This window comes from Sitophilus oryzae, unplaced genomic scaffold, assembly GCF_002938485.1.
Source record: "Sitophilus oryzae breed Bouriz unplaced genomic scaffold, Soryzae_2.0 scaffold_863_pilon_pilon, whole genome shotgun sequence".
In the NCBI taxonomy this organism is placed as follows: domain Eukaryota; kingdom Metazoa; phylum Arthropoda; class Insecta; order Coleoptera; family Curculionidae; genus Sitophilus; species Sitophilus oryzae.
The window spans coordinates 1,531,515-1,556,386 of record NW_022147487.1 but is presented as its reverse complement, the minus strand read 5'-3'; the positions used below and the strand labels follow the sequence as shown (position 1 = coordinate 1,556,386).

Below are 24,872 nucleotides of genomic sequence, written 5' to 3'. Positions count from 1 at the left end.
ATTTCCGGGCCCGACCAGTCTTCACAATTGAGAGGTTGTCTGTCTTCTCTTTGGTCTTCAAATAATAATTGTGCATAGCTTTTCCATGTGCTGCATAGATCTACCGGGTCTAAAATCAATTTCCCATTGTGTTTCAGTAATTTGTTTGAGTTTTCTATGAAATTTTACAGAGTCGTGCAGAGCATGCATGCGTTCCGCCTCTTGGCATTCTGCAGTTACCTAGTTCTCTTTAGCTTCTTGGCATTGTTGTTTAATAGTTTTATTTATTTTGGTGTATCTTTGTTGTAGTAAGTACTGTAAAGTACACCTAATCTCAGTAATAGGATGTTTTTTAGAAAACAAATAGGTCTCGTAAATATCGGCATTTACCCATAATCACGGAATTACAAGAGATTAAAAGAGGACACAAGGCTATTTTTGATGGAGTTATTGCATCCCCAAAATTAGGGTGCATATACATTGACCTTTTATTCAAGAATAATACATTTTTTTTTAAATATTTTAGAAATAAGTCGTTAATTTTCGTTGTACCTATCTACTAAAAATATTGTTTTATTTTTCTGATGGATATTTAATCATTAGAATCTGTGAAACTAGTAAAAAAGTCTTGTCTTCTTATTCAGTTTTTTAAAAGAAATATACATCTACTGCCCTAAGCCCTAATATTACGAAAATATATTTTCTCAAGCTTTTTTAGTTTCATTTATACAGGGTATCCCAGAAATAAGTGCAAGCATTTTAACTGGGAGCATAGTTCAACCCCAGAAACAAGCCTATGAGGTTTTTTCGCGAAAAACATTTTTTGAAAATTCAAAATTTTTCGAAAAAAATTTTGGAAATTTTTTTAGTTTTTAGTTAAAAACATAATTTCTTGATAATATAGAAACATAGGTATTATATTAAATTTACAAGAAAGAAAATCCAGAAAAGATCCAGTAGTTCTCAAAATTTTAGCAAAAAATCATGTTTTTTTGGAAATTTTCAAAGTAAAATAACTCCGTTATTTTGGACTTATTTGAAAAACGATAAAGAGAAAATATGTTTCGTTTATCGAGATCTACCACCCCTTAAAAAACTTGCACTTATTTCTGGGACACCCTTATATAGCTGTGTCCTTTAGTACAAAATGTTTAATTACTGCTATTCACGTGTAAATTTTATCTGTTCCAATGTTATCCCGACAGACGGGACAGACTTTAGGACAACAACGAGCAAACATTTTTAAAAAGAATGTAATTTTCTCAAAATGTCAATAATAAAAAAGTTTTTCTTCTTGTAAAGACAATCCGGGGACATACTGTATATTAGCATGCCATTAAGGAACACCCTGCATACTAGAATTTTTTTTAATTTCAAAATTAGTCGAGGATATTTTTTTTCTACGCCAATTATGACTAAATAATTATTAACATTACGTCTCGTATTCTTTCAGACCAATCATGACAGACGAGGCATTCGCCATCCTTTTCCTGGTTATTATCATAGGCACTCCATTTTGCGGTGCTCAGAAGTGTTACAACATGGAGAACTTCTTCCAGTGCGAAGACGTAACAGAAAAATTCCCATCGATCATCTACGAGAAATTCGGCCTGAAATGCGAAGATTGCAAACTAGAAACCTTCACTTCGGCCACATTTCCTTTCGAAAACAGCTTGAAAAGCTTCGATGTGTCTTTTAGTGGATTGAAATCCATTAAATCTGAAGCATTCAAAAAGTTACAGTCTCTGGAATATCTACACCTGGATAACAACAACATTAAGAATATCTCCAATCGTGCTTTTCAAGGATTGAACCAACTTTACGAACTCCACTTGCAGCAGAACCTGATTGAATCACTCAATCCTGGATTTCTGGAAGGAGGTTCCAGTAATTTTATCAATCTCTCCCATAATGCAGTTACTGAATTACTGCCTGAAGTATTTCGTGGAGCAACCACGCTCCTAACTCTAGACTTTTCTTACAACAAATTAAATAAATTGTACAAAGACTCATTTCAAGGCCTAGAAAACCTGGAAGTTTTGGATTTATCATATAACAACTTGTGTCATTTTCCTTTAAGCATCTTTAAAAACCTGTCAGTGTTACGTAGACTTGACTTATCGAATAACAAGTTTAAAAGATTCAATTTAGGGACTTTTTCTGGATTAAAAAACATAAACTTCTTGAACTTGGCGAATAATTCTGTAGTGAACTTCGATCCAGCTATTTTATTACCAATGAGATACCTGACTAGCTTAGATATTAGCGGAAATGGGATATACGGGCTGGATGTAATGGATGTTCATTTAAATATACCTAGTCTAAAATCAATCTACTTGGAAGATAATGTTTTTTCTTGTACGATGTTGAAGAATGTGCTTCAATTTCTGAGAGAAAAAAGAATCGACGTGTTGCAGAATGTCGAGAGGTTTGATTATGAGAATATAGATGCTATAGCTTGTATCGAAGATTATGTGATGAATGACAGTATTTCGGTTGAGTATTTCTTGCAGAAATCAAAAGAATACGCCAATCAGTTGGAGAGTTACTGTTGAGTGTTTAATGATTTATTTAATTTTGTTTATTACGATTTACGTAATATATTACCAATAAATTAAGAGATATAAAATAAAAAACTCTAGTTTAGTTCTTTCTTTATTTTAAGTAATCTCAATCTGACCCTGTATATGTACACTTAATCTAAAATATTATAATTAAAACAAATTGATCTTTATAAAAGTTGATTTTTGACTAGGAATTCTACTGGATCTGCCATACTATCCATGCAATCTAAAGGATTCAAGAAGCTAGAGTCTCTGGAATACCTACACCTGGATAACAACCAAATCAGGAACATCTCCAGTCGTGCTTTTCAAGGATTGAACCAACTTTACGAACTCCACTTGCAGCAGAACCTGATTGAATCACTCAATCCTGGATTCCTGGAAGGAGGTTCCAGTAATTTTATCAATCTATCCCATAATGCAGTTACTGAATTACTGGCTGAAGTATTTCGTGGAGCAACCACGCTCCTAACTCTAGACTTTTCTTATAACAAACTAAATAAATTATACAAAGACTCATTTCAAGGCTTAGAAAACCTGGAAGTTTTGGATTTATCATATAACAACTTGTGTCATTTTCCTTTAAGTATCTTTAAAAACCTGTCAGTGTTACGTAGACTTGACTTATCGAATAACAAGTTTAAAAGATTCAATTTAGGGGCTTTTTCTGGATTAAGAAACGTAAACTTCTTGAACTTGGCGAACAATTCTGTAGTAAACTTCGATCCAGCTATTTTATTACCAATGAGATATCTGACTAGCTTAGATATTAGCGGAAATGGGATATACGGGCTGGATGTAATGGACGTTCATTTAAATATTCCTAGTCTAAAATCAATCTACTTGGAAGATAATGTTTTTTCTTGTACGATGTTGAAGAATGTGCTTCAATTTCTGAGAGAAAAAAGAATCGACGTGTTGAAGAATGTCGAGAGGTTTGATTATGAGAATATAGATGCTATAGCTTGTATCGAAGATTATGTGATGAATGACAGTATTTCGGTTGAGTATTTCTTGCAGAAATCAAAAGAATACGCCAACCAGTTGGAGAGCTACTGTTAAGTGTTTAATTATTTATTTAATTTCGTTTATCATGATTTACACATAATACCAATAAATTAAGAGATATAAAAAAACTCTAGTTATAGTTGTTTCTTTGCTTCAAGTAATCTCAATCTGACCCTGTACAGTACAGTACGTCTGTCCGTTCTGTTACTACGGGGTATCCGTGAGAGGGGAAATGATATTCTCTCGATGTTTTTCGTAAAAAATTAGACGACGCGTCCCATCAATAAAAATTCGACGAATTTGCAAGTAGCCAATAAAATGAGTGGGCGGAGCGATTTGCGGTGACGTTTCCTTTCATAGACACAGATCCAGCAGACGAACTGTACAGGGTGGGTCAAATTCGACGCTTTTAAATGGAAACACCCTTTTCTATAGGAGATAGACGAAAACTAATATCGGTGTCTGGAGCTCAATTTTCATTAAAAACATGATGGTGAAAACCGCACGTCAATATCTGTTACCGTTTCGGAGTTACGGGGTGATTTTCAAAAATGTGCATTTTTAACAAATCGCTGTAACTTTTTTACTATGGAAAATTTTGTATTTCTATGAAAACATTTCCAAAGCACCTTTTTACGTAGAATTTAATGGTTTAAGTATAATTTTATTAAAATTAATAATATAAGAGTTATCAACAGAAATATTGATTTTTTATTTGGGACACCCTCTATATTTTTAATTAACTGAAAAGAATTTAAAATTACCTTTCCAAAAATATAGCACACTTGATATTTTGTTATAATCCCCTTTGAAATACAGAATTTTTAAAAGTTCGCCACTTTTAACTAGTAGGCTTTGGACCCCTTATTGATGATATGCCCTTAATGGCACTGGAAAACATATTTTTCCAGCAAGACGACGCACCGCCTCTGAACGCTGAAGTTATCAGCAAATTTTTGCAGCCAATTTCAAGAATTATTGAATAGCTAACCAAGATCCCAGCCGTTGGCCGTCGAGGCCGCCTGACTTAATGCCCATGGATCTAATCCTATGAATATATTTGCGGAAGAATAAAGGTTCCTTATTCTGCCGTATAATCTAGACAAGAATTAGAAATACTTAGCAGTTATGAGAGGGTTTCTTTCACCCCCACTGGGTTTATGAATTCCGCGAGAAATGTTCAAAAACTACCCCGTCTGTCCATAACAGAAGACGGTCGATATGTCGAACACCTGCAGCAAAATCGCATGTCTTGGTTTGCTATTTATTTTTATTGTTATTAGATATAGTTAAATTTTGTTGATTTGGTTAAATATATTTTAAATTGTTATAAAATTTTGCATCTCTCATAGGAAATATTATTTTTGTTTTAATTGATTCTCACAGCTATAATTTTTTTGCACTACAGCCGGTGCCGTTCAAAGCCTACTTATTTAAAGCGGGCGAATTTTTATATACTCCATATCTCAAGGAGGAATCGAGCAAAATAGCAAGTGTGTTATATTTTTGGAAAGGTAATTTTAAATTCTTTTCAATAAATTAAAAATATATAGGGTGTCCCATATAAAAAATCAAATTTTCTGTTGATAATTCTTAACTTATTAATTTTTAAAAAATTATACTTAAACCATTAAATTCTACGTAAAAAGGTGCTTTGGAAATATTTTCATAAAAATACAAAATTTGCCATAGCAAAAAAGTTACAGCGATTTGTTAAAAATGCATATTTTTGTATAACACCCGGTAACTCTGAAACGGTAACAGATATCGATATGCGGTTTTCACCATCATGTTTTTGACAAAAATTGAGCTCCAGACACCGATATTAGTTTTTGTCTATCTCCTATAGAAAAGGGAGTTTCCATTTAAAAGCGTCGAATTTGACCCACTCTGTACATCTGCTGGATCTGTGTCTATGAAAGGAATGCGGACAAAAAACATTTAAATAAACAGCAATATATTTTACACGTCGATTTGACGAGTGCGTCACCGCAAATCGCTCAGCCCACTCATTTCATTGGCTACTTGCAAATTTGTTGAATTTTTATTGATGGAACGCGTCGTCTATTTTTTTACGAAAAACATCGAGAGAATATCGTTTCCCCTCGCACGGATACCTCGTAGCTACAGAACGGACAGACGTACTGTACAGTGTGTCCCATTTTGGTTGAAATCATAGGGTATCTCCGTTATTAGTGAAGATAGAAGGGTGCGGTTTGCACAAACCTGTCCAACTTTTTCGTCAAACGGAAGATGCTGCAAACAAAATTTTCATAGCCCTCTTAGTTTCTGAGCTACAGGGTCTTTTCGAAAATTTTGCAATTTGGGACACCCCCTATATCTCTGTTATTGTTAAGGTGCGTATTCATTATCCGAACGAACGAACGAACGAACGAACGAATGAAAGTGCGGTATATTTGGACGGGGACCGAACGCATGCGGCCGTTCGTTCGTTCGTTCGCTCGACCATCCGTTTCGAGTCGGTACATCAAAGGCGTTCGCCAACAGATGCCTCCGGTCTTCTCGTGCGGTCCTATCGTGCGGTCCCCATCCATACCACTAGCGAACATTCGTTCGTTCGTTCGTTCGTTCGTTCGTTCGTGCGGATAATGAATACGCACCTTTAAAGGTATCGAGAAGGCGAAAACTGCTTATTGTAGAACTTTTTACGTGGAATACAGTGGCGTAGTCTGTTTTTCTACCAAAAACATATTTTTGAAAATATGAACTAAAGTTATGTTTTTTCAAATCGAACATCCTGTATATTTATAAATCTATGAGCTTCTCAAAAATATATATCACTCTATATTTATTTTTACTATTTACTGCAATATTTAAAATATATCATTTTCTTATTAGTAGGCCGTGATAAATAACAAAAAATCAAAATGGTATTTACTAAAATAGTCATACACATATTAAAATTAATTTGGGATTGATATATTTTACTTTTGAAATAACTGTTACCACTGAAACTGTGAATATATTTTTCTTTTTTTTATAACGGAATGGGTTTGCAAATATCTAAAAGCTTGAATTATTAAAGCATTTTTTAGGTGTTCGACATTGTTGTAGTACCTACGATATATTTCGTATTTCAAAAATCACCAAAATCAGAAATCGAGAACGGCGAAATCCGGGAATCGAGGAGGCTATCAATATGTGTTCATTGGTTCCAATTCATTGATTTGAAAAATAATAATTTAACAGTATTCTAATATTTTCATACTTATCAGGGGGAATGTTCCCCATCTTGCTGAAAGTATATTTCACGTAAATTAGTTAAAGGAATATCTAAAATTTCCGTACGTATACACGTATACCAAGATTTACAAATAGCGGTAGGGAGTTAAGTTTCCCTAATATATAAAGAATTTATTAGCGGCTCCCAAAATAAAACAAGAGACAGATAGCAGTATACTTTTAATAATTCTTTAGTTTCTTTTATTATCAATCATGGCCTACTAATAAATATGATCTTTTAATAAAAACTTTTAAATATTGCAGTAAATAGTGAAAATAAATATAGAGTGATATATATTTTTGAGAAGCTTATGGCAAGAGAGATCATATGATTTATAAATATACACGGTGTTCCATTAAAAAAAAACATAACTTTAGTTTATATTTTCAAAAATATGTTTTTGGTAGAAAACCAGACTACGCCACTGTATTCTACGTAAACAGTTCTAGAATAAACGGTTTTTACCTTCTCGATAGCTTTAACAATAACAGAGATACAGGGGGTGTCCCAAATTGCAAAACTTTCAAAAAGACCCTGTAGCTCGGAAAGGAAGAGGGCTATGAAAATTTTGTTTACGGCATCTTCCGTTTGACAAAAAAGTGAGATAGGTTTGTGCAAACCGCACCTTTCTATCTTCACTAATAACGGAGATACCGTATGATTTCAACTAAAATGGGACACCCTGTACATGTACACTTAATCTAAAATATTATAATTAAAAGAAATAGATCTTTATAAGAGTTGATTTTTGACGAGGAATTCTACTAGATCTCGCATCCTATCCATACAATCTAAAGCATTCAAGAAGCTAGAGACTCTGGAATATCTACACCTGGATAACAACCAAATCAGGAACATCTCCAGTCGTAATTTCCAAGGACTAAACCAACGTTACGAACTCCACTTGCAGCAGAACCTGATTGAATCACTCAATTCTGGATTTCTGGAAGGAGGATACAGTAATTTCATCAATCTATCCTATAATGCAGTTACTGAACTATTGCCTGAAGTATTTCGTGGAGCAACCACATTCCTAACTTTAGACTTTTCTTTTAACAAACTAAATAAGTTGTACAAAGACTCATTTAAAGGCCTAGAAAACCTGGAAATACTGGATTTATCATATAACAACTTGTGTCATTTTTCTTTAAGCATCTTTAAAAACTTGTCAGTTTTACGTAGACTTGACTTATCCAATAACAAGTTTAAAAGATTCAATTTAGGGACTTTTTCTGGATTAAAAAACATAAACTTCTTGAACTTGGTGAACAATTCTGTAGTGAACTTTGATCCAGCTATTTTATTACCAATGAAATACCTCACTAGCTTAGTATTAGTGGAAATGAGATATACGGACTGGATGTTCATTTAAATATTCCTAGTCTAAAATCAATCTACTTGGAAGATAATGTTTTTTCTTGTACGATGTTGAAGAATGTGCTTCAATTTCTGAGAGAAAAAAGAATCGACGTGTTGAAGAATGTAGGGAGGTTTGACTATGAGGATATCGATGCTATAGCCTGTATCGAAGATTATGTGATGAATGACAGTATTTCGGTTAAGTATTTCTTGCAGAAATCAAAAGAATACGCCAATCAGTTGGAGAGTTACTGTTGAGTGTTTAATGATTTATTTAATTTTGTTTAACACGATTTACGTAATATATTACCAATAAATTAAGAGATCTAAAATAAAAAAACTCTAGTTTAGTTCTTTCTTTACTTTAAATAATCTCAATTCGACCCTGTACATGTACAGGGTGGTCGAAATTAATCTGAATAGATATCCATAACATTATATCGTTGGAAAGGGTTAAACGCCAGCATTTTTTTAAGTTCATAGCCAACTATGATTTCCATTTAAACAATTATATTTTTTATTATTTCTGATAAAAAGAGCATGTATAGAAAAAACAGACTACGCCACTGGATTGTGCTTAAAAAAGTGCCTTAAGAACGTTTTTACAGAATTTTTTTATTCCGCGAAATAAAAAAGTTATGGGCAATTTTCGAAATGGTAAAAAATTCAAAAATACCCCGTATCTCAGTGGGCAGTGAAAATATAGACAGACGGTTTACGCCATTAAACGTGTCTCAGAAATCGAACCCATGACATCTATGTCGGTTTTACTCTATCTAGTCAGGAAATAGGTTTTCTCTGCTAAAACAGACCAATTTCGACCACCCTCTACACTTAATCTAAAATGTTATAATTAAGACAAATAGATCTTCATAAAAGTTGGTTTTTGACTAGGAATTCTACTAGATCTCCCATCCTTTGCCTGTAGACATCGGAAATTTCTTGTTTTCTTTGATTCATATCGTAAATATCTTGTCCCTTGTCGGCCATCTCTTCAAAATTGTGGGTCTTGGTCTCGCTGAGGCATTGCATTAGCATAACTATGGTCATGAAGTAACCTAGAAAACAGACATTTTCATAATTAATTATCGAGGGCGCGATTTTTAAATTCATTGTCGCCAACCATTCAGAGCCGAGGTGACTATCTAGAATTTAAATTTCGCGCTGGGGATTCAGGTGGTAGTTCTGCGGTAAAAATATCAAGTTGCCGCATTTAATTATTTATTTCCTGACATTGTCATTCGTTTTGACACTTTAGTTTTTTATTACGAGTTTTTGGTTTAAATAAATAGTGTTGTGATCATAGACTTAAAATAAAATATAGACTGAGCATCTCATTCGTAAATAGCTGGAACATGCGGTCAGACAATGTCTTGTTATTGTTTTAGGTTATAACGAGTGCGACACGAGCGATAGATAGGCTGTCTCTGTCGTAACGGTCGTTTCCTGACGACTCTGACGAGAAACGCAACACTGTCTTTCGTTTCTCAAGTACACCTGAACTCTCCGTATCATAGCCGGGTAAATTTTTTATTTTAATGAAGCTATAATTAAATTAAAAATATATCGTATTTAAACTTTTTTATATTTTATTAAGATTTAGGACAGGTTTTTTAAATAAAAGTTTAGAAAAAAACGTCTTAGAGTCCAAAAAGGATAAAAATAATAAAATACACGTTATAGAAGAAATTTTATAATCGAAATTACGTAATTTTTGAAATTAATAATAAATTATTAATTTTAGTCAAACATTTACAACCCCTAATATTAATCAAAACAGGATCTATTCCACAGATATAATAGAATCGGCGACAGCGAGAAAAAAAAATATGATTGTTGTAACTTTTTATCTGGTTAAGTGATGTCTTATTATGTAAATTGGAGAAAACATAAATCTGTTCCATTAAAGCAAGGAAGGTGATAGCAAGTGGATAAAATGAAAACTATATTTATTTAACTCGGTACTGTCTTTATTATACCGGGTGCGTCCCAAAAGTGGCTCATCCCCATAATTTTTTATATTTCAAATAAAACAAGATTTAGTATGTTAGTATATGACATAAATTAAGATTGATTGACGCATTCAATTGTTTTTGGTCACTTCCTGTTTCACCGGAAATGACTATAACTTTTAATTTTTAAACGGCACCCTCGGTATATTTCTACTTTATTCGATAGAAAATGACACTCTGAATAGAATGACATATCATATGTCAACTTTTGACATTTTCGCATATGGTTTAATTCTAATTGTAACACGCGGTTCATAACTACAATTTGACTCGAAATACCAAGTGTGTGGTATCAATATATTCATAAAAAAATGCTTTTTCCAAATATGCTAATGAGTCACCCTTGTTCCATTTGAAAAAATTGACATATGTATGATTAAAAATACGATTTGTACATCTTTTAACCGGCCTAGACAAGACACGAAACCTATTAGACGATCAAAACTATTTTTCCAAGGCTCCTTGATTAAAACTTAGTGTTTTTAACAACGCCATGGTACCCTGGATTGAAATTTAAAAGTTGACATATGACATGTCATTCTATTCAGAGTGTCATTTTTTATCGAATAAAGCAGCAATATACCGAGGGTGCCTATAAAAATCAAAAGATGTAATCATTTCGGTGAAACAGGAAGAGACCAAAAATAATTGAATACGTCAATAAATCCTAATTTATGTCATATACCTACTAACATACAAATCTGTTTTTTTTTATCTGAAAAAATAAAAAATTATAGGGGTGAGCCACTTTTGAGACGACCCGGTATATTAAAATATATTGTTTCATAATGTAATATCATTTTAAAATTCTTGTATGTTATTTTAGATTCTGAAGATAATTTTAGAATAAACCGGAATATATTTTTAATAAAAACATTATTAATTATGAACAGGGTTATAATTATGATTTTGTTACAATGTAAGTAAGTAAATAATGTAAGAGAAAAAATTCAGATTTTACATTTTACTAAAATATTATCTAAATAAGCGCCTTTCTACAACAACGCCACTGACTTCCAATGGGTAAATTGAGAGTTGCCTACCGGTCAAAAGTCGTTTCAAGACTTAAATGGATTATTTAAGTCAAATTTCTTGCAAATTTGGCACTGGCAAACCATATTTTATAGTTCTTCAACAGAAAAAGTCAATAAAATAAACACTTAAGCAGTACAAGCTAAGAAGATGCGTTAATACAGCCGGGGAGATAGCGGCAACAAAGCTTTACCGCACACGTGCGACACGTACTACAAGGTAATAATTGAATGAATAGGCTCCCTCGCTTCTAATCGGTGTTGTCATATTGTAAAGAACTTATCCTTATTAAACAGTATCCGACTTATAATTTAGTAGTATAAGGACTATTTAATACATCTATGGAATATTAAAACCTACTTTATTAAACTGTAGTATTAATATCTCAATATATGTGTATAACAAGAAAAAAAATATTGATAATATTAAAGACGTGACAACATAGGCTGGATGAGGAAGGCTCGGTCGACTGTACCCAGAAGTAAACATGTGTACAAAAAAGCTTGTTTGACCGCGTTGAGATGTAAATAGTGTAGTCTATATTTTATTTTAAGTCTATGGTTGTGATATTTTAAGCTTGGAAATGTTTACTAGCAGACCTTGCAGTCGAATATTGTTCTTTTTAGAACCTTTTTTAGCGCGAAGTGTACAAGAATAGCCGTAAAAAACTCATCGCAACTTTATTAGAATATTTTGAACGGGAAAGCGTAGTAATGGACCTTTATGTCCCTTAAACGATGTTAAGACGGTGAGTTTTGTTGATGTAAATAATAACTGTTTATATATTTATAATTAATTTATTTTTGTTTGTTAATATCTTTTGATTAAAAGAGAATATCTAAAAGGCAACGCTGTTTCGGTCAAGCTTATGGTGCGTTTAGACTTGAGCACGAGCTGAGCGTGCGCGCACGGTATTCGTTCGCGCTCTCGGCTCCGTTCAAATTAAAAACTTATTTTTCGGCGAATGAAGTGATCCATTTGTGCGCGCACAGCAGAGTTGTGTTGGCGAAAATAATGGACGACCAAGAAATAGTCGAGGCTGCAGTGATTCTTATGCACAGCTTAATTATTAAAGGAGAAAAATCGAAAACATCGTCGCTGGTGCCAAACCCAAATTTTTAGAAATCGATATAATTTACTGCAACAACTTAGTGTCTGAGGAGGGCTATGATCAGTTCAAAAACTTTACAAGAATGACCAGGCCCGACTTTGAATATTAACAAAATTTAATAACACCAAAAATTACGAACAAAAGATACAAATTTTAGAATAGCAATTTCATTAATATCGACATATTCAATATTAATTTTATTTACAAGGTCTTGCCATGCGTTTTTTTTTATTTTTTAATAATACAAAGAATGTTTAACATCCCATAATATAGGCAACTTTTCATATTCTTCAATTAATAATAACGAAGATTCATTGATCCACTTTATAATTTTAATAAAGAAAACGAAAAAAAATCACACACGCACGCACGAACGCAGACAAAACAAATTGCCGGTGCAAACTGAGCGTTCGCGCACACATAAAATCCCTTTGAGCACGGACCAAAAACCGACACCAGATGGCAGACGTTCGCGGCTACTCGCGCACAGACGGATTCAGAGCGAGCGTGCGCGCACAGCCGTTTACACTTGAGCGTTCGCGGAGGATCAGTGCGTGCGTGCTCAAGTCTAAACGCACAATTATAGTTGGAATTCGAGTATAGTTAATAGTACAAGACAATTAGAGATTTTTTGATTAAAACTACTTAAGTAACTGCCCAAAGAATTAACCACAGACTCAGTACTATTTATGTATATTTAGACATAGACGAAGCAGGTTTTCTTTATTAATTTTGTGGCCTGTTTACAAAGATAATATATTAGGTACAATTTTTTTTTATTTGTTTAACTTACCCATTTTTGAAAGTTTCCTCCAGTCACTTTCAAAACGGTCGTACGGGTATATTTCTTCAATGTCCAGTCCAAAATCCTTCAAACTGTCCCCTAATACTGTGTGATATACGTTTAAGAAGCGCATATAGTTATTTAAGTCTTTTTTGCCCGCACAAATGTAGAAGAAGTAACTTATGTCAAAAATGGGGGGAGCCAGGGATGCTAGTTGCCAGTCTATTAGACAGACCTTGGTTGGAATAGTTGGATACGATTCATCCTGGAATAGAAATAACAAATAATACAATAATTTCAAAAAAAGTTTCAAATAAAATATATAATTTTGTCATCAAACAACCGTAACTTTTTCGGAAGTAGTAAAAATCATATTTTATACAAAATTACTATATATTTGTAGGTACCTTCATATTCTTGTAATTAAAATATGACATCGAATTTAACAATGACAAAATGACATTTTGTTGGAATTTTAATTGTTGTTTTATCTGGGCCGTATTCTAAAACTTTAGTTATTTGAAGGTTGTGATTTGCAAATAACATTTAAATGCGGATTCCAAATGAAACGAAATTCTAGAAGAAAGTACGACTTTAATGCCTTTTTAAAAAAGTCTAATACAACTATTGCATAAAATTATCTGAGGGGTCTCTACTATCTGAAATGTTTAAAGTTTACTTAGGATTTCCTATGTCCCGAGTATTGATGCGCCACACGGTATACAGGATGGTCCGAACTGTATTCCGGAAACTTTAGCAGCATATTCTGCAGATAAAAATAAGTAAAAAAGTTCCTATAAATGTGTCCTAAAATGCTTAGTTTCGGAGATACAGGGTGTAGAAATTTCATTTTTATTTCGATTTTTTTCCAAATAATTTCTGAAGTACAATTTCTAATTTCTAATTTCTTCTTTTCCAAATAATTTCTAAGGATAAATAAGAATACGCAGAGACAAAATATTACCTCATATTTAAATAACATATTTGCACTCCAACAGTCCGAATGAGAAATAACTTTCAAACCTGAGTCCTCGGTATAACTTTCAAAAAAGAGTTTCATACCGTCCTTACTGAACTTTTCTACAGCTTCAAGTTCTTTTTCTCGGCCCTTTAGTACTTCAAACACTGGCTCAAACATCACATTAGCTTTCTTATCACTAAAAACTTGGTCTATCGGTCTGTCTTTTTTCATTTCATGCTCCATCAACACGTTTAATCTAAAAAATAGGTTTTAACTTAATAATAGTTCTCACACAACTTTTTAAAATATATTTTTTTCCATAGCAACTGTTAAATTGCCTTATATCTATCAAAAATAGTAGATAAAATAGTACCACAGATTATACAGATTATAATCTTTGTTTTTTCTTTGTGGTTCCAATTTTCGGAATCGGACACTAGTTAGGTGACTAGTTTGCGCACATAGCACGCCCACTTATGGCCTCTAAAATTGTACACAGCGCCTGACCGGCACAGTTATAAGAGAGATATCGGAAAACCGAATAGCGTCATCCAATATTTATGCGTACCTCATGAACGGTAAACTAATAGGATTGATCATCCTCATAAGACGTACGTTCGCCTCTTCCCGCGCTTCAGCTGACAGTTGTGATGTCATTGTAGTCCTTGTCATGATAGTGTGTATTCTAGTTGCCTATGGTAAACTTATCAAAATAACAGCTGAGAAATTTTGAGTTAATTATTTTGTCAATTTTAAATGTGAAAAAGGTGTCTTTAAAGTTTTTAGAGCTATAGAGTGTATAAATACGTTCATTTTGTGTTGTGGATTGTGACAAAGTGCTTACTAAGTGCCTACGATATTGTTTATTAATTATTTTAAAGCAAAATATGGAAGTACTCTAAAAAGAATGCTTGCAAAAGATGATGCTGGGAACTGCTGTTCTTAAAAATGCATTATCCGAGTATTCAATACGATTTATACAGTTAATTTCCTATACTCTATACATATAAGGTGTTTAAATAAATAAACTAAATAATGAACGTTTTGCATTCGGCAACCAATAATGCACGTGTGTGTATTATTGGTTGCCGGATAAGGACTAATAACCATGACAAGGACTACAATGAAGTCACAAAGCGAGTAGTTTTCGCATGCACCTGGCGGATACTTTTGGCTGAATGAGCAGTCCTATTAGGTTAACTGTTCTTGCGCGTACCTTATCATGGTTACGATATGCGCGATTCAATTTTTAACGCAACACCCGCTAAGAACGTTACCGCCTGACGTAATTTGCGGATCAATTACACTAAGCGCTCTTTCTAAATAACCTCTGATAACGTTTAAAAATTGCTTAAATGGGCATGTGCGGGTATTTGACAACCGGAGCCGGCCGGCGAGATCTTTTATTTTAAGTTATGTTTGAATTGTTTTAAATTATTGCTTTAGTTTTATTAGGTAATTTGATATTTAAGTAGCTGGGATTAGTTTTAATTAAATAAATATGGCCTAAAATATGGATTCCACCTCTTCCAATACTAAGGAACCTATAAAGAGTCTTAGGTCTTAGGTTTACAGCAGATGACGACTTAGCCCTTCTAAGAGAATTTGTTGCTTGTTGCCCTAAACCCACTGGCAGACGTTGAACAATAAAGCACTGGAAATAAGCACTTTAGCCCTTTAGTTTTAAAATACCTAGTAAACAAAACAATTTCAAAGTTTCAAATTCAAAGTTAGGTTAAGTTTAAATAGCGGACGCGACACGATCAGAATTCTTTCCGATCCCATAACTATAAATGAAGAGAGTTAATACCTAAGATTAATACCACCTCACGTAAAGAGAATAACACCTGGCCTTATTAATGTCCATGCACGCTATTCGGTTTAGCGATATATCTCTATTACGCTGTTTATTGTTATTTTACGCGAGTTTATTTTTGCGCACAGGAAATTTGACTCATTTGCACATCGTCATAAAAAAACAATTTTCGTACCACGAATTAGGGACAAGATTTTTATCTGTATAGTTATAGGATACCTAATCTGTGATAGTACTTTAATCGCAAAGGTATATTAAATGATACTTTAACAGCGAGGATAGGTTAAAAACTTTATTTCTTCTCGCACGTTTTTTAATTGCTTCCATTTTTAAACATTTTTGTATTCCTTTTCATAAGTTATTCGGGATTTAAATGGAAGTAGTTAGGATATGGCGTTTGTCGCCTCAGCCTGAATATCTGTTGGTAATTTACTTATTTCATTTTGAGCCATTTCTGGCTCCAATTCAATCAGCCAGCAATCGACACGAAAGAGAATTAAAAAATATTGACTCAAAACTGACAACTAAAGAGACATCTTTATTTATTTGTCAAATTACATAGAAAACGCCAACCCAGCACAATATTTTTTCTACTCGTAATAAATTCCTTGAAATAATAATTTCTGAATATTTTTTAAAACGTAACTAGCTATGGAAAAAAATATTGTTTTATACACGACGATAAAATTGCATTATCGTCCCCCGAACGACGATAAAATACCATTTTATAGTCTTGTATAAAAAACAACTATTATTATACTCACTTAACCTTATCAGAAAGTTCTTTAAATTTTTCTGGATCTAGTTTACGCATAGCCAAAGAGACTGCATGCAGTCTGGCATATTCAGCCATAACTAAGCTGAGGTGATGCGAATCCATAGGCTCTCTTCTAGTGTGTAGTTTATACTTGCTCTCCTTTAAGTTTTCCAGGACTATCATTTCATTCAAATCTTCACTACTTGAGCCATAGTACTTTGGGGTAGAATTGAAAGGTTTGGATATGTGGTACTGCTCTTGGAAATTTTGAAATTCTACAGAAAAAAAATTATACAGGGTATTTCCTCACATAAATATAAGATTTATTTTTTATATCAACATTAGGTCCTATTCTGCCTTTTTTTCGTAGCTACAGGCTGTTAATTTCGCGTTTTTTTTTCGATTTAGTAAAGAAAAATTTCCAGGTGCTTTTACTGATTCGACTGAAATTTTGAGGTTGACAGTTACTGTAAGTGTTACATATTTTAATGCTAAAAAGATGTCGACATATTTTTCTTGCAACATTTAAAAAATCATGTCATTAACTGGCAAAAGTGATAAATAAGTACTCATTGATTTTTTATCAAAACATATACAGGGTGTTTCAAAACAAATGCGAAAAACTTTAGGGGGTGATTCCTTGTTCAAAATAAAGGGTAGTTTGGTTTATAAACGTTGGGTCAAAAGTCAACCATTAGGGAAATATCGCGGTACAAAAATGGCGGAAAAATAATGTTTTTATTTTTTATCTTGAAAACTAAAAGAGATAGACTAATGAAATTTTATGGAAGCATTACTGTTATGAAAACACACTTTCAGGTAATTTTTTTACTTTTTTAAAATGAGTGGAAGGGGTTGAAATAAACTACCCCTATCATTCTTGTTAACGAAATTTAAAGAAAAATCTTATCAAACACATGCAAATGCTTTAATTTGGATAGTTTAGTTTGTTTAGAAACTTTTTACCTCTTGTGTTTTTTTGATAAAACTCACCGATTGGAAATTAAAAATAAAATGTAAAGCATTACATGTCAGGAAAAAACATTTTTAGATTAAGAATCTAGTGATAATAACGATAATAATAATCATCTAGATAATAACGTATTGCAGTAGAGTAATGTCAAATAAAATAATATTAGGAACATCTTAAAAAGTAACAGCGGCCGACTAGATTTTTTCCTAAAAAATTACAGCAGCCCACTAGATTCTTTATAAGAAAATGTTATTTGTCCTGACATGTAATGCTTTACATTTTATTTTTTAATTTCAAATCGGTGAGTTTTATCAAAAAATAGAAGAGATAAAAAAGTTTCTAAACAAACTAAACTATCCAAATTAATTTTTTTGCATGTGTTTGATAAGATTTTTCTTTAAATTTCGTTAACAAGAATGATAGGGGTAGTTTATTTCAACCCCTTCCACTCATTTTAAAAAAGTGAAAAAATTACCAGAAAGAGTGTTTTCATAACAGTAATACTTCCATAAAATTTTATTAGTCTATCTCTTTTCGTTTTCAAGATAAAAAATAAAAACATTATTTTTCCGCCATCTTTGTACCGCGATATCTCCCTAATGGTTGACTTTTGACCCAACGTTTATGAAGCAAACTACCCTTTATTTTGAACAAGGAATCACCCCCTGAAGTTTTTCGCATTTGTTTTGAAACACCCTGTATATGAAAAAGAGGTCTTATAATCATGGGTGCGGAAATGCATAGTTTTAAATTTACAGGATGTTAAATCTTTAAAAAAGTAGACCTTCTATAATTATCTCTTTTTTTTCTTAAATTTGCTGTAGATAGCACTGAACATCAGTTTATTTTAATAAAGTTAAATAATAAAACAAATTAAATAAATAATTTTTTTATTGTGATTAAGAAAATTGCATTTATCTCATCAAAGGGACCCAAATAGCCCTTCAATCGGCACACTTTTTTTTAGAAAAATATTCCACTGATAACCCTGCATGCACGTCCCTGGTGAATCTGTTAGTAACTTTTATCCCCAAAAAATTATAATACATCGAAAAAAAATAAGACTTTAAGCTCCTGTAGCTACGAAAAAAAGCAGTATCAGACCTTATTGTTGATATAAAAAATTTATCTTATTTATGTGAGGAATCTCTCCACGATGCTATGTTTTCTTTTGTATGATGTATGATGTGATCCCTGTATACATGATCTTAACTTTGGAATATATATAACGTAGAACATCAAAATAAACAACATACACTCGTATTTCATATAATTTTTATGTATAATAAGTTATTTTGTAATCGTGAGAAACATTAAAGTGCTAGTAATAAGAGTAATTCATTATAAAAAAAATGAAATTCATCATTGCTATAAGAAATTATTGCCATATCAGTATCTAAGTTTTCTTTGAAAGATTATTTGTCTTAAACAGATAAAATCTAATAAGTTTTTAGCAATCATACATCCGATATAAATGATAATACATAATACAACATCACAGACAATATTATGAAATATATACATATGTATACAGTGTATAAAATCCAACTAAAACATGTTTCTAAATTATTGAATTTATTCCATTTGGCTGATATAAGACCTCCTATATACAGGATGGTCCGAACTGTATTTCGGAAACTTCGGCAGCATATACTGCAGATAAAAATAAGTAAAAAAGTTCGTATAAATGTATGCCTTAAAATGCTTATTAGTTTCGGAGATACAGGGTGTAGAAGTTGTATTTTTATTTTTTATTACGATTTTTTCCAAATAATTTCTGAAGTGATATCAATATTTGGAGGAAAATTGGTGTCTGGGAGTTTTTTGACATGATAAATTTGATTTTGATGTCAATATAACTCCTACTATTACTTATTATTTATTGACTTATTTTAAAAGATAGGTACATAGTGTTGTATTTGAAATAATGAATTTTTTATGTAAAATAAATATATAAAATAGGCTAGCAACTTTTGATGCCTCTGTATAAATTTAAGGAAGTAAAGTTTATTTCTCTGGCTTCAAAGTCAGCACAAGAATTAACCCTGAAAAGTAATGTACAGGGTGTTGACAAACTTTATTTCTATTATAGCATGCATATTTAAATATCTTTAAATATTTCATAAACCAAAGCATTTAAACATATTAAATCGTTAGAGTAAATCCTTATTCTATGCCCAAGAGTCCAAAAATGAAATAAAATACCGGGTGTTCCATAAGAAAAAATATAACTTTGGTATGGATCTTAGTTCTGACACACCCTGTATATTTGAAAATAATTTTAAATTATGCACATTGCTTCTGTACATATATCCATAAAAAATTGTTTCTACATCTTTTCGTTTTCGTATAATCATCCGAGCGATTGAGGTGCGCCACCCTGTATAGAAGAATTGTGATAGATTTCGGTAGATTTTCGTCTAGAAACATTTTATCGAGATCTACCAGCACTGAAAATATATACGCTTATTTAATACTCACCCTGTATAACGGTGATTCTAATGAATTGATCAACTATACCGGGTGCGTCTCAAAAGTGGCTCACCGCTATAACTTTTTATTTTTTCAGATAAAAAAAAAACGAGATTTGGTATGTTAGCCTGATACAAAGAATACAAGGTATGATATTGCGCAGGTTGGTCACTACGTCACAGGTGATAAACGGCACCATTGGTCGGCAAAGTCTGCGCGCCAATTTCAAATTGTCAAACAGATCGTGTCATCTGTGAAATTTGATTGTGTCAAAATGTAAAAATAATTTTTCAAATGTCAAGCTCGATGTCAAAACACTTAGCAAAACATAACTTTTGGGGTTATGTCCTAATTCTTCCCTATTTTAGGTCTTTTTTTATTAGTGGCAATTGAACAACATGGATATTTTTTTGTATGGCGTATGACGTCACAGGTGGTATGCGCAAACTTAACGAAATTGGAGCCGCTATCGATCATACCTTGTTTACTTTGTACCATGGTATGTTAGTACATGACATAAATTAGGATTAACTGACGTATTCAATTGTTTTATGTCACTTCCTGTTTCACCGTTTAAGTTGTAGTCATTTCCGGTGAAACAGGAAATGACCAAAAACAATTGAATACGTCAATCAATCCTAATTTATGTCATATATTAACATACCAAATCTCGTTTTTTTTAACTGAAAAAGTAAAAATTTATAGGGGTGAGCCACTTTTGAGATGCACCCGGTATGAACAAAAATAATAACGCACTACCGGTACCTAACTCACGATATCTAACTTAAAGTTTCCGGTCATACGTCTCAAAAGGTATAATTTTATATTCCTACTTACTCAATAATTAATTTTTAAAAATATTTCGCAATATTAAAAAATAAAAAAAAATCTAATTTATTAAATCTATTTTATGTACTATTATATTTTTATTATCAATTACTAACATATATAATTAAAAAGAGTATCTCCAAGGCCAAGAGCATTTCAATATTTTTTACCACCAAAAACAAAACATAAAATAAATTAAAACACACTTACCAGGAAATAAAGTCTCATACACGTATATCTCCCTCAAAAACGTGTTTCTAGTAGGGAACATTTCACGTAGTTTCTTACTTTTTGGTGCAGTTTTTATTGCGAAACTCAGTTTTTTGTTACCCTCTGTATCTAAAATATTTAAACCAGTTAAAACCCCAAGGTATCCGTCTCCATCTTCCATCACTTTTTTCACTTCGACACTATAATTCGGTATTCTTTGTTTTTGAATTATTTCTTTTAATTTAACTTGTTCTTCTGCGCTGAACGCGTCCATGTTGTTTTGTAGTTGTTTAACAATAAAATGAGTGATGTACGATTTGTTTTGAAGCAGTACCACAGCAGTACCTAGTACTACTGTATGTCGTGGGAAATATAAACTGCTATAAAAATAACGATATAATATCAATAAGCCGAGCGAATTTTCAAGGATTCTACGTATGCATGGTTTGAAAATTTTCTAAAGGCCGCCATACACTTCGGTTAATTTTCACGGTTTTAACCGAACGGGCAGGACTCTTTAAGGGGATGTTTTCAGAAAAAATAATAGTTATTTTTTATACAAGACGATAAAATAGTATTTTATCGTTGGCCGAAAAGATTTCGGGAGACGATAATGCAATTTTATCGTCGTGTATAAAACAATATTTTTTCTATAGCGAGTTACGTTTCAAAAACTATTCAGAAGTTCTTATTTCAAGGAATTTATTACGAGTAGAAAAAATATTGTGCTGCGTTGGCGTTGGTTTCTATGTAATTTGACAAATAAATAAAGCTGTCTCTTTAGTTGTCAGTTTTGAGTCAATATTTTTTAATTCTCTTTCGTGTCTATTGCTGATTGTATTTGAGCCAGAAATAGCTCAAAACGAAATAAGTAAATTACCGACAGATATTCAGGCTGAGGCGACAAACACCATATCCAAACTACTTCCATTTAAATCCTGAATAACTGAAAAGGAATACAAAAAATTTCAAAAATCGAAGCAATTAAAAAATATTATAATAAAGCATAATTTAATCTAAGTGCGAAAACTACAGGGGAATATCAGTAACAGCCACCGTGAGTCGAATATATGGAAAAATTTTGAGAAATAGGATCGAAAACGAATACCAAGAAATAGAAGCCGAAGAACAAGCAGGATTTAGAGCCGGAAGATCGACGGTGGACCACTTATTTACAGTCATTCAAGTAATAAGTAAAAAGAGCAATATAAACCAAGAGCTACATATTGTGTTCGTGGACCTGCAGAAGGCATACGACAGCGTTCCCCTTGTGAGACTTTGGGAAGCTATGGAAAAAAAACAATATAAATGTAGAGCTAATAAAAGCAGTAAAATCATTATATAAGCAAACAAAAACTAGAATAAAAGTCGGCAAAAAGTTAACAACAGGATTTAATGGAACCAAAGGTCTGAGACAAGGGTGCTGTATTTCACCAACACTGTTCAAGATATATCTGGAACAAGTTCTCAAAGGTTGGAAGCAAAAATGTCGAAATATGGGAATACCCATAGGGGATAACATGGCTCTACACACTTTGCTTCGCGGACGATCAGGTGATCATAGCACAAGATTACGATGACATAAATTATATGACACGTAAGCTTATAGAAGAATATCAGAAATGGGGACTCGAGATCAATACTAACAAAACAGAATATATGTGTATCGGAGTAGAACAACAAGATCTAATACTAGAAGAAGGGAAGAAAATTAAGTGCTGCACAAAATACAAATATTTGGGTATGCAAATCACAAATGATGGACTGTTGGATACAGCAATTAAAGAACGAAACCAACTTGGAAGGAATGCTATCACGGTATTGAATGGGATACTGTGGGACAGAAACATAAACAACAAGAACAAAACTCTAATATAAAATACCATCATAAAGAGAATAACCACGTACAGCTGTGAAGTGTGGCCAATTAAGGAAACAACAAAACGAATGCTGGAAACTACAGAGATGGATTTTTGGAGAAGATCAGCAGGCAAATCAAGACTCGAGCGAATAACTAACGAACGCATAAGAGAGATTATGGAAGTTAAACATACGATAGTGGACGACATAAAGAACAGTCAACTCATATGGTACGGGCATGTCCAAAGAATAGCAGAAATAAGAATACCAAAGCAAATTATAAACTGGAAACCTGCAGGAAGAAGAAAACCGGGTAGACCGAGAAGAAGTTGGCAGGAAGGGATTGACACGTTTATGGAGGAAAGATCTCTCGGAGACGGTGCATGGAGAGACAGACAGGCATGGAGAGATGGCATCGGAAGACGTAGAACGTTTAAAACCGTTAAAGTAGTATTTTATCGACTATTTTTGATAGATATAAGGCAATTTTAACAGTTGCTATGGAAAAAAATAAAAAAGGTAATTATCGAGGAAGCTCCTTTAATAAACTAATTTGCGAACATTGTTTGCCAACAAAAAATGCCAATTTTTCGAACTTGAATTCTATTTCCTTTTAGGGTTTTCTTTTTTACAGCAATTAATCTACTGCAAAGCAAGTTCTTTCTTGAATCTATCGATAATATAAACTGGGCAAAACAAGACGGTGTGTGGTCTTTCTCTCCGCGCGTTTTTGCTGCACGGTTAAAACCGACTAAAATAACTGAAGTGTGTGGAGTGCTTAATGGTTCGTGGCCTGGCGTTGTTTTTTATTTGTTTTTGGATGTTGCGGGAAGTTTAATTTTAATCAATTATCTACTTAAAAACCAGTTTGTTAATTGCTATACACAGTGGACATAATAGATAATTAAGAATAAAACACTATGACCAGGTTAGTATTTATTGTATTATACGTGTCTACAAAATTCTTGTAAACCTGATAGGAATACCAAAAATAGATTTTATAATCATTTTTTAATTTAGTTAAACAAGGTTGAAGGGTATTAAAATATTATTTGGTTATACTATACAGGTGTGTTTTCACTTTAAAGTTGTGTTTAAAAAATATTCTAGGTACTATACATACAGGGTGTGAGTCTTAAATATGTCCACATATTAGGAGTGGTATATTTTCGGACCCAAGAGCTCGTGTATGAGGTTACTTATTTATGTTTTTTTTTTTATTTTCAGTTAAAAACGCTGTTATCTTGATAATATGGAAACATAGGTAGTACATTAAATTTACAGAGAGAATCTGTAGTAAATGTTAAGGCTAAACTATTTCAGTTCAGTTGAAAATATCTGTAAAAATGCCACTGAAATGCACTTATTTAACATACACCCTGTATTTTTAATCTGTTATACTTAGGAGTTTGCAATTATAAATTATTAATAAAAACAAACATATAAAGAATATAAGAATATCTAATATTTCTTCAGTTTTTCATATACTTATTCATACCCTTTTTTCCCAATTTGCATGCAGTTAGATTTCTGTTTTGGCGATAGTATTTAGTTTAAATATTTATCTTTTATAAAGCCCCTTCAAACAAAAATGACTTTTATCTCTCTAATTTTCGCAATCTACGTAGACTAAAATCATGTTATTTGGAAAATTATAAGCACCGTGGGAAGCATGAGAAATACGAAGTATGACAGTCCACAAATGTATTATGATTATTCACTATAATGACTTTTTAATATAGATAACTATCCTTGTTTATACTTACTATTTATTCTGATTCGTGTTTCAATCTAAGGTTTCAATATAGAGAAGTCTATACTACAAATAAATATAATTTAACCAATATTACCTACTACTACGACTTTTTTTTTGATCATTCGGTATATTATTGAATTGAGATT

General features: G+C 32.5%; 3 protein-coding genes across 4 annotated transcripts in view; 2 read left to right on the top strand and 1 right to left on the bottom strand.

The window, feature by feature from the left end:
* LOC115890360 (insulin-like growth factor-binding protein complex acid labile subunit) overlaps positions 1–3,684 on the top strand; it is an 11,455-nt gene extending 7,771 nt beyond the window's left edge. The window contains exon 2 of the mRNA XM_030910565.1: positions 2,735–3,684. Within this exon, the coding sequence (XP_030766425.1) occupies positions 2,763–3,605 (843 nt within the window). The 5' untranslated portion in view covers positions 2,735–2,762 and the 3' untranslated portion in view covers positions 3,606–3,684. The remainder of the gene's footprint in view (positions 1–2,734) is intronic.
* The window catches only part of LOC115890367 (insulin-like growth factor-binding protein complex acid labile subunit), a 10,127-nt gene extending 1,623 nt beyond the window's left edge, over positions 1–8,504 (top strand). Inside the window, 4 exon segments of the mRNA XM_030910574.1 lie at positions 1,433–2,533; positions 2,735–3,600; positions 7,542–8,117; positions 8,120–8,504. Of these exon segments, the coding sequence (XP_030766434.1) occupies positions 1,440–2,533; positions 2,735–3,600; positions 7,542–8,117; positions 8,120–8,412 (2,829 nt within the window). The 5' untranslated portion in view covers positions 1,433–1,439 and the 3' untranslated portion in view covers positions 8,413–8,504.
* On the bottom strand, positions 8,409–24,872 carry LOC115890359. 2 transcript variants are annotated; one of them, XM_030910564.1, is made up of 6 exons: positions 24,737–24,872; positions 21,111–21,239; positions 16,635–16,902; positions 14,058–14,310; positions 13,103–13,358; positions 8,409–9,212 (listed from the first exon to the last, which is right to left on the bottom strand). In XM_030910564.1, the coding sequence occupies exons 2-6, from the start codon at positions 21,169–21,171 to the stop codon at positions 9,025–9,027; spliced, it is 1,026 nt and encodes a 341-aa protein (XP_030766424.1). In that variant the 5' UTR covers positions 21,172–21,239; positions 24,737–24,872; the 3' UTR covers positions 8,409–9,024. The 2 variants fall into 2 exon arrangements, with proteins under 2 accessions (XP_030766424.1, XP_030766423.1); XM_030910563.1 differs by lacking the exon at positions 24,737–24,872 and having other exon boundaries at positions 21,111–21,521.

Coding starts and splice junctions, on each gene's coding strand:
- LOC115890359 (XM_030910563.1), bottom strand. CDS start 21,384: ATGGACGCGTTCAGCGCAGAAGAACAAGTTAAATTAAAAGAAATAATT. Junction 13,359..14,057: donor ATATGTTATTTAAATATGAG/GTAATATTTTGT, acceptor TTTCTATTCCAG/GATGAATCGTATCCAACTAT. Junction 9,213..13,102: donor GAGGAAACTTTCAAAAATGG/GTAAGTTAAACA, acceptor TCTGTTTTCTAG/GTTACTTCATGACCATAGTT.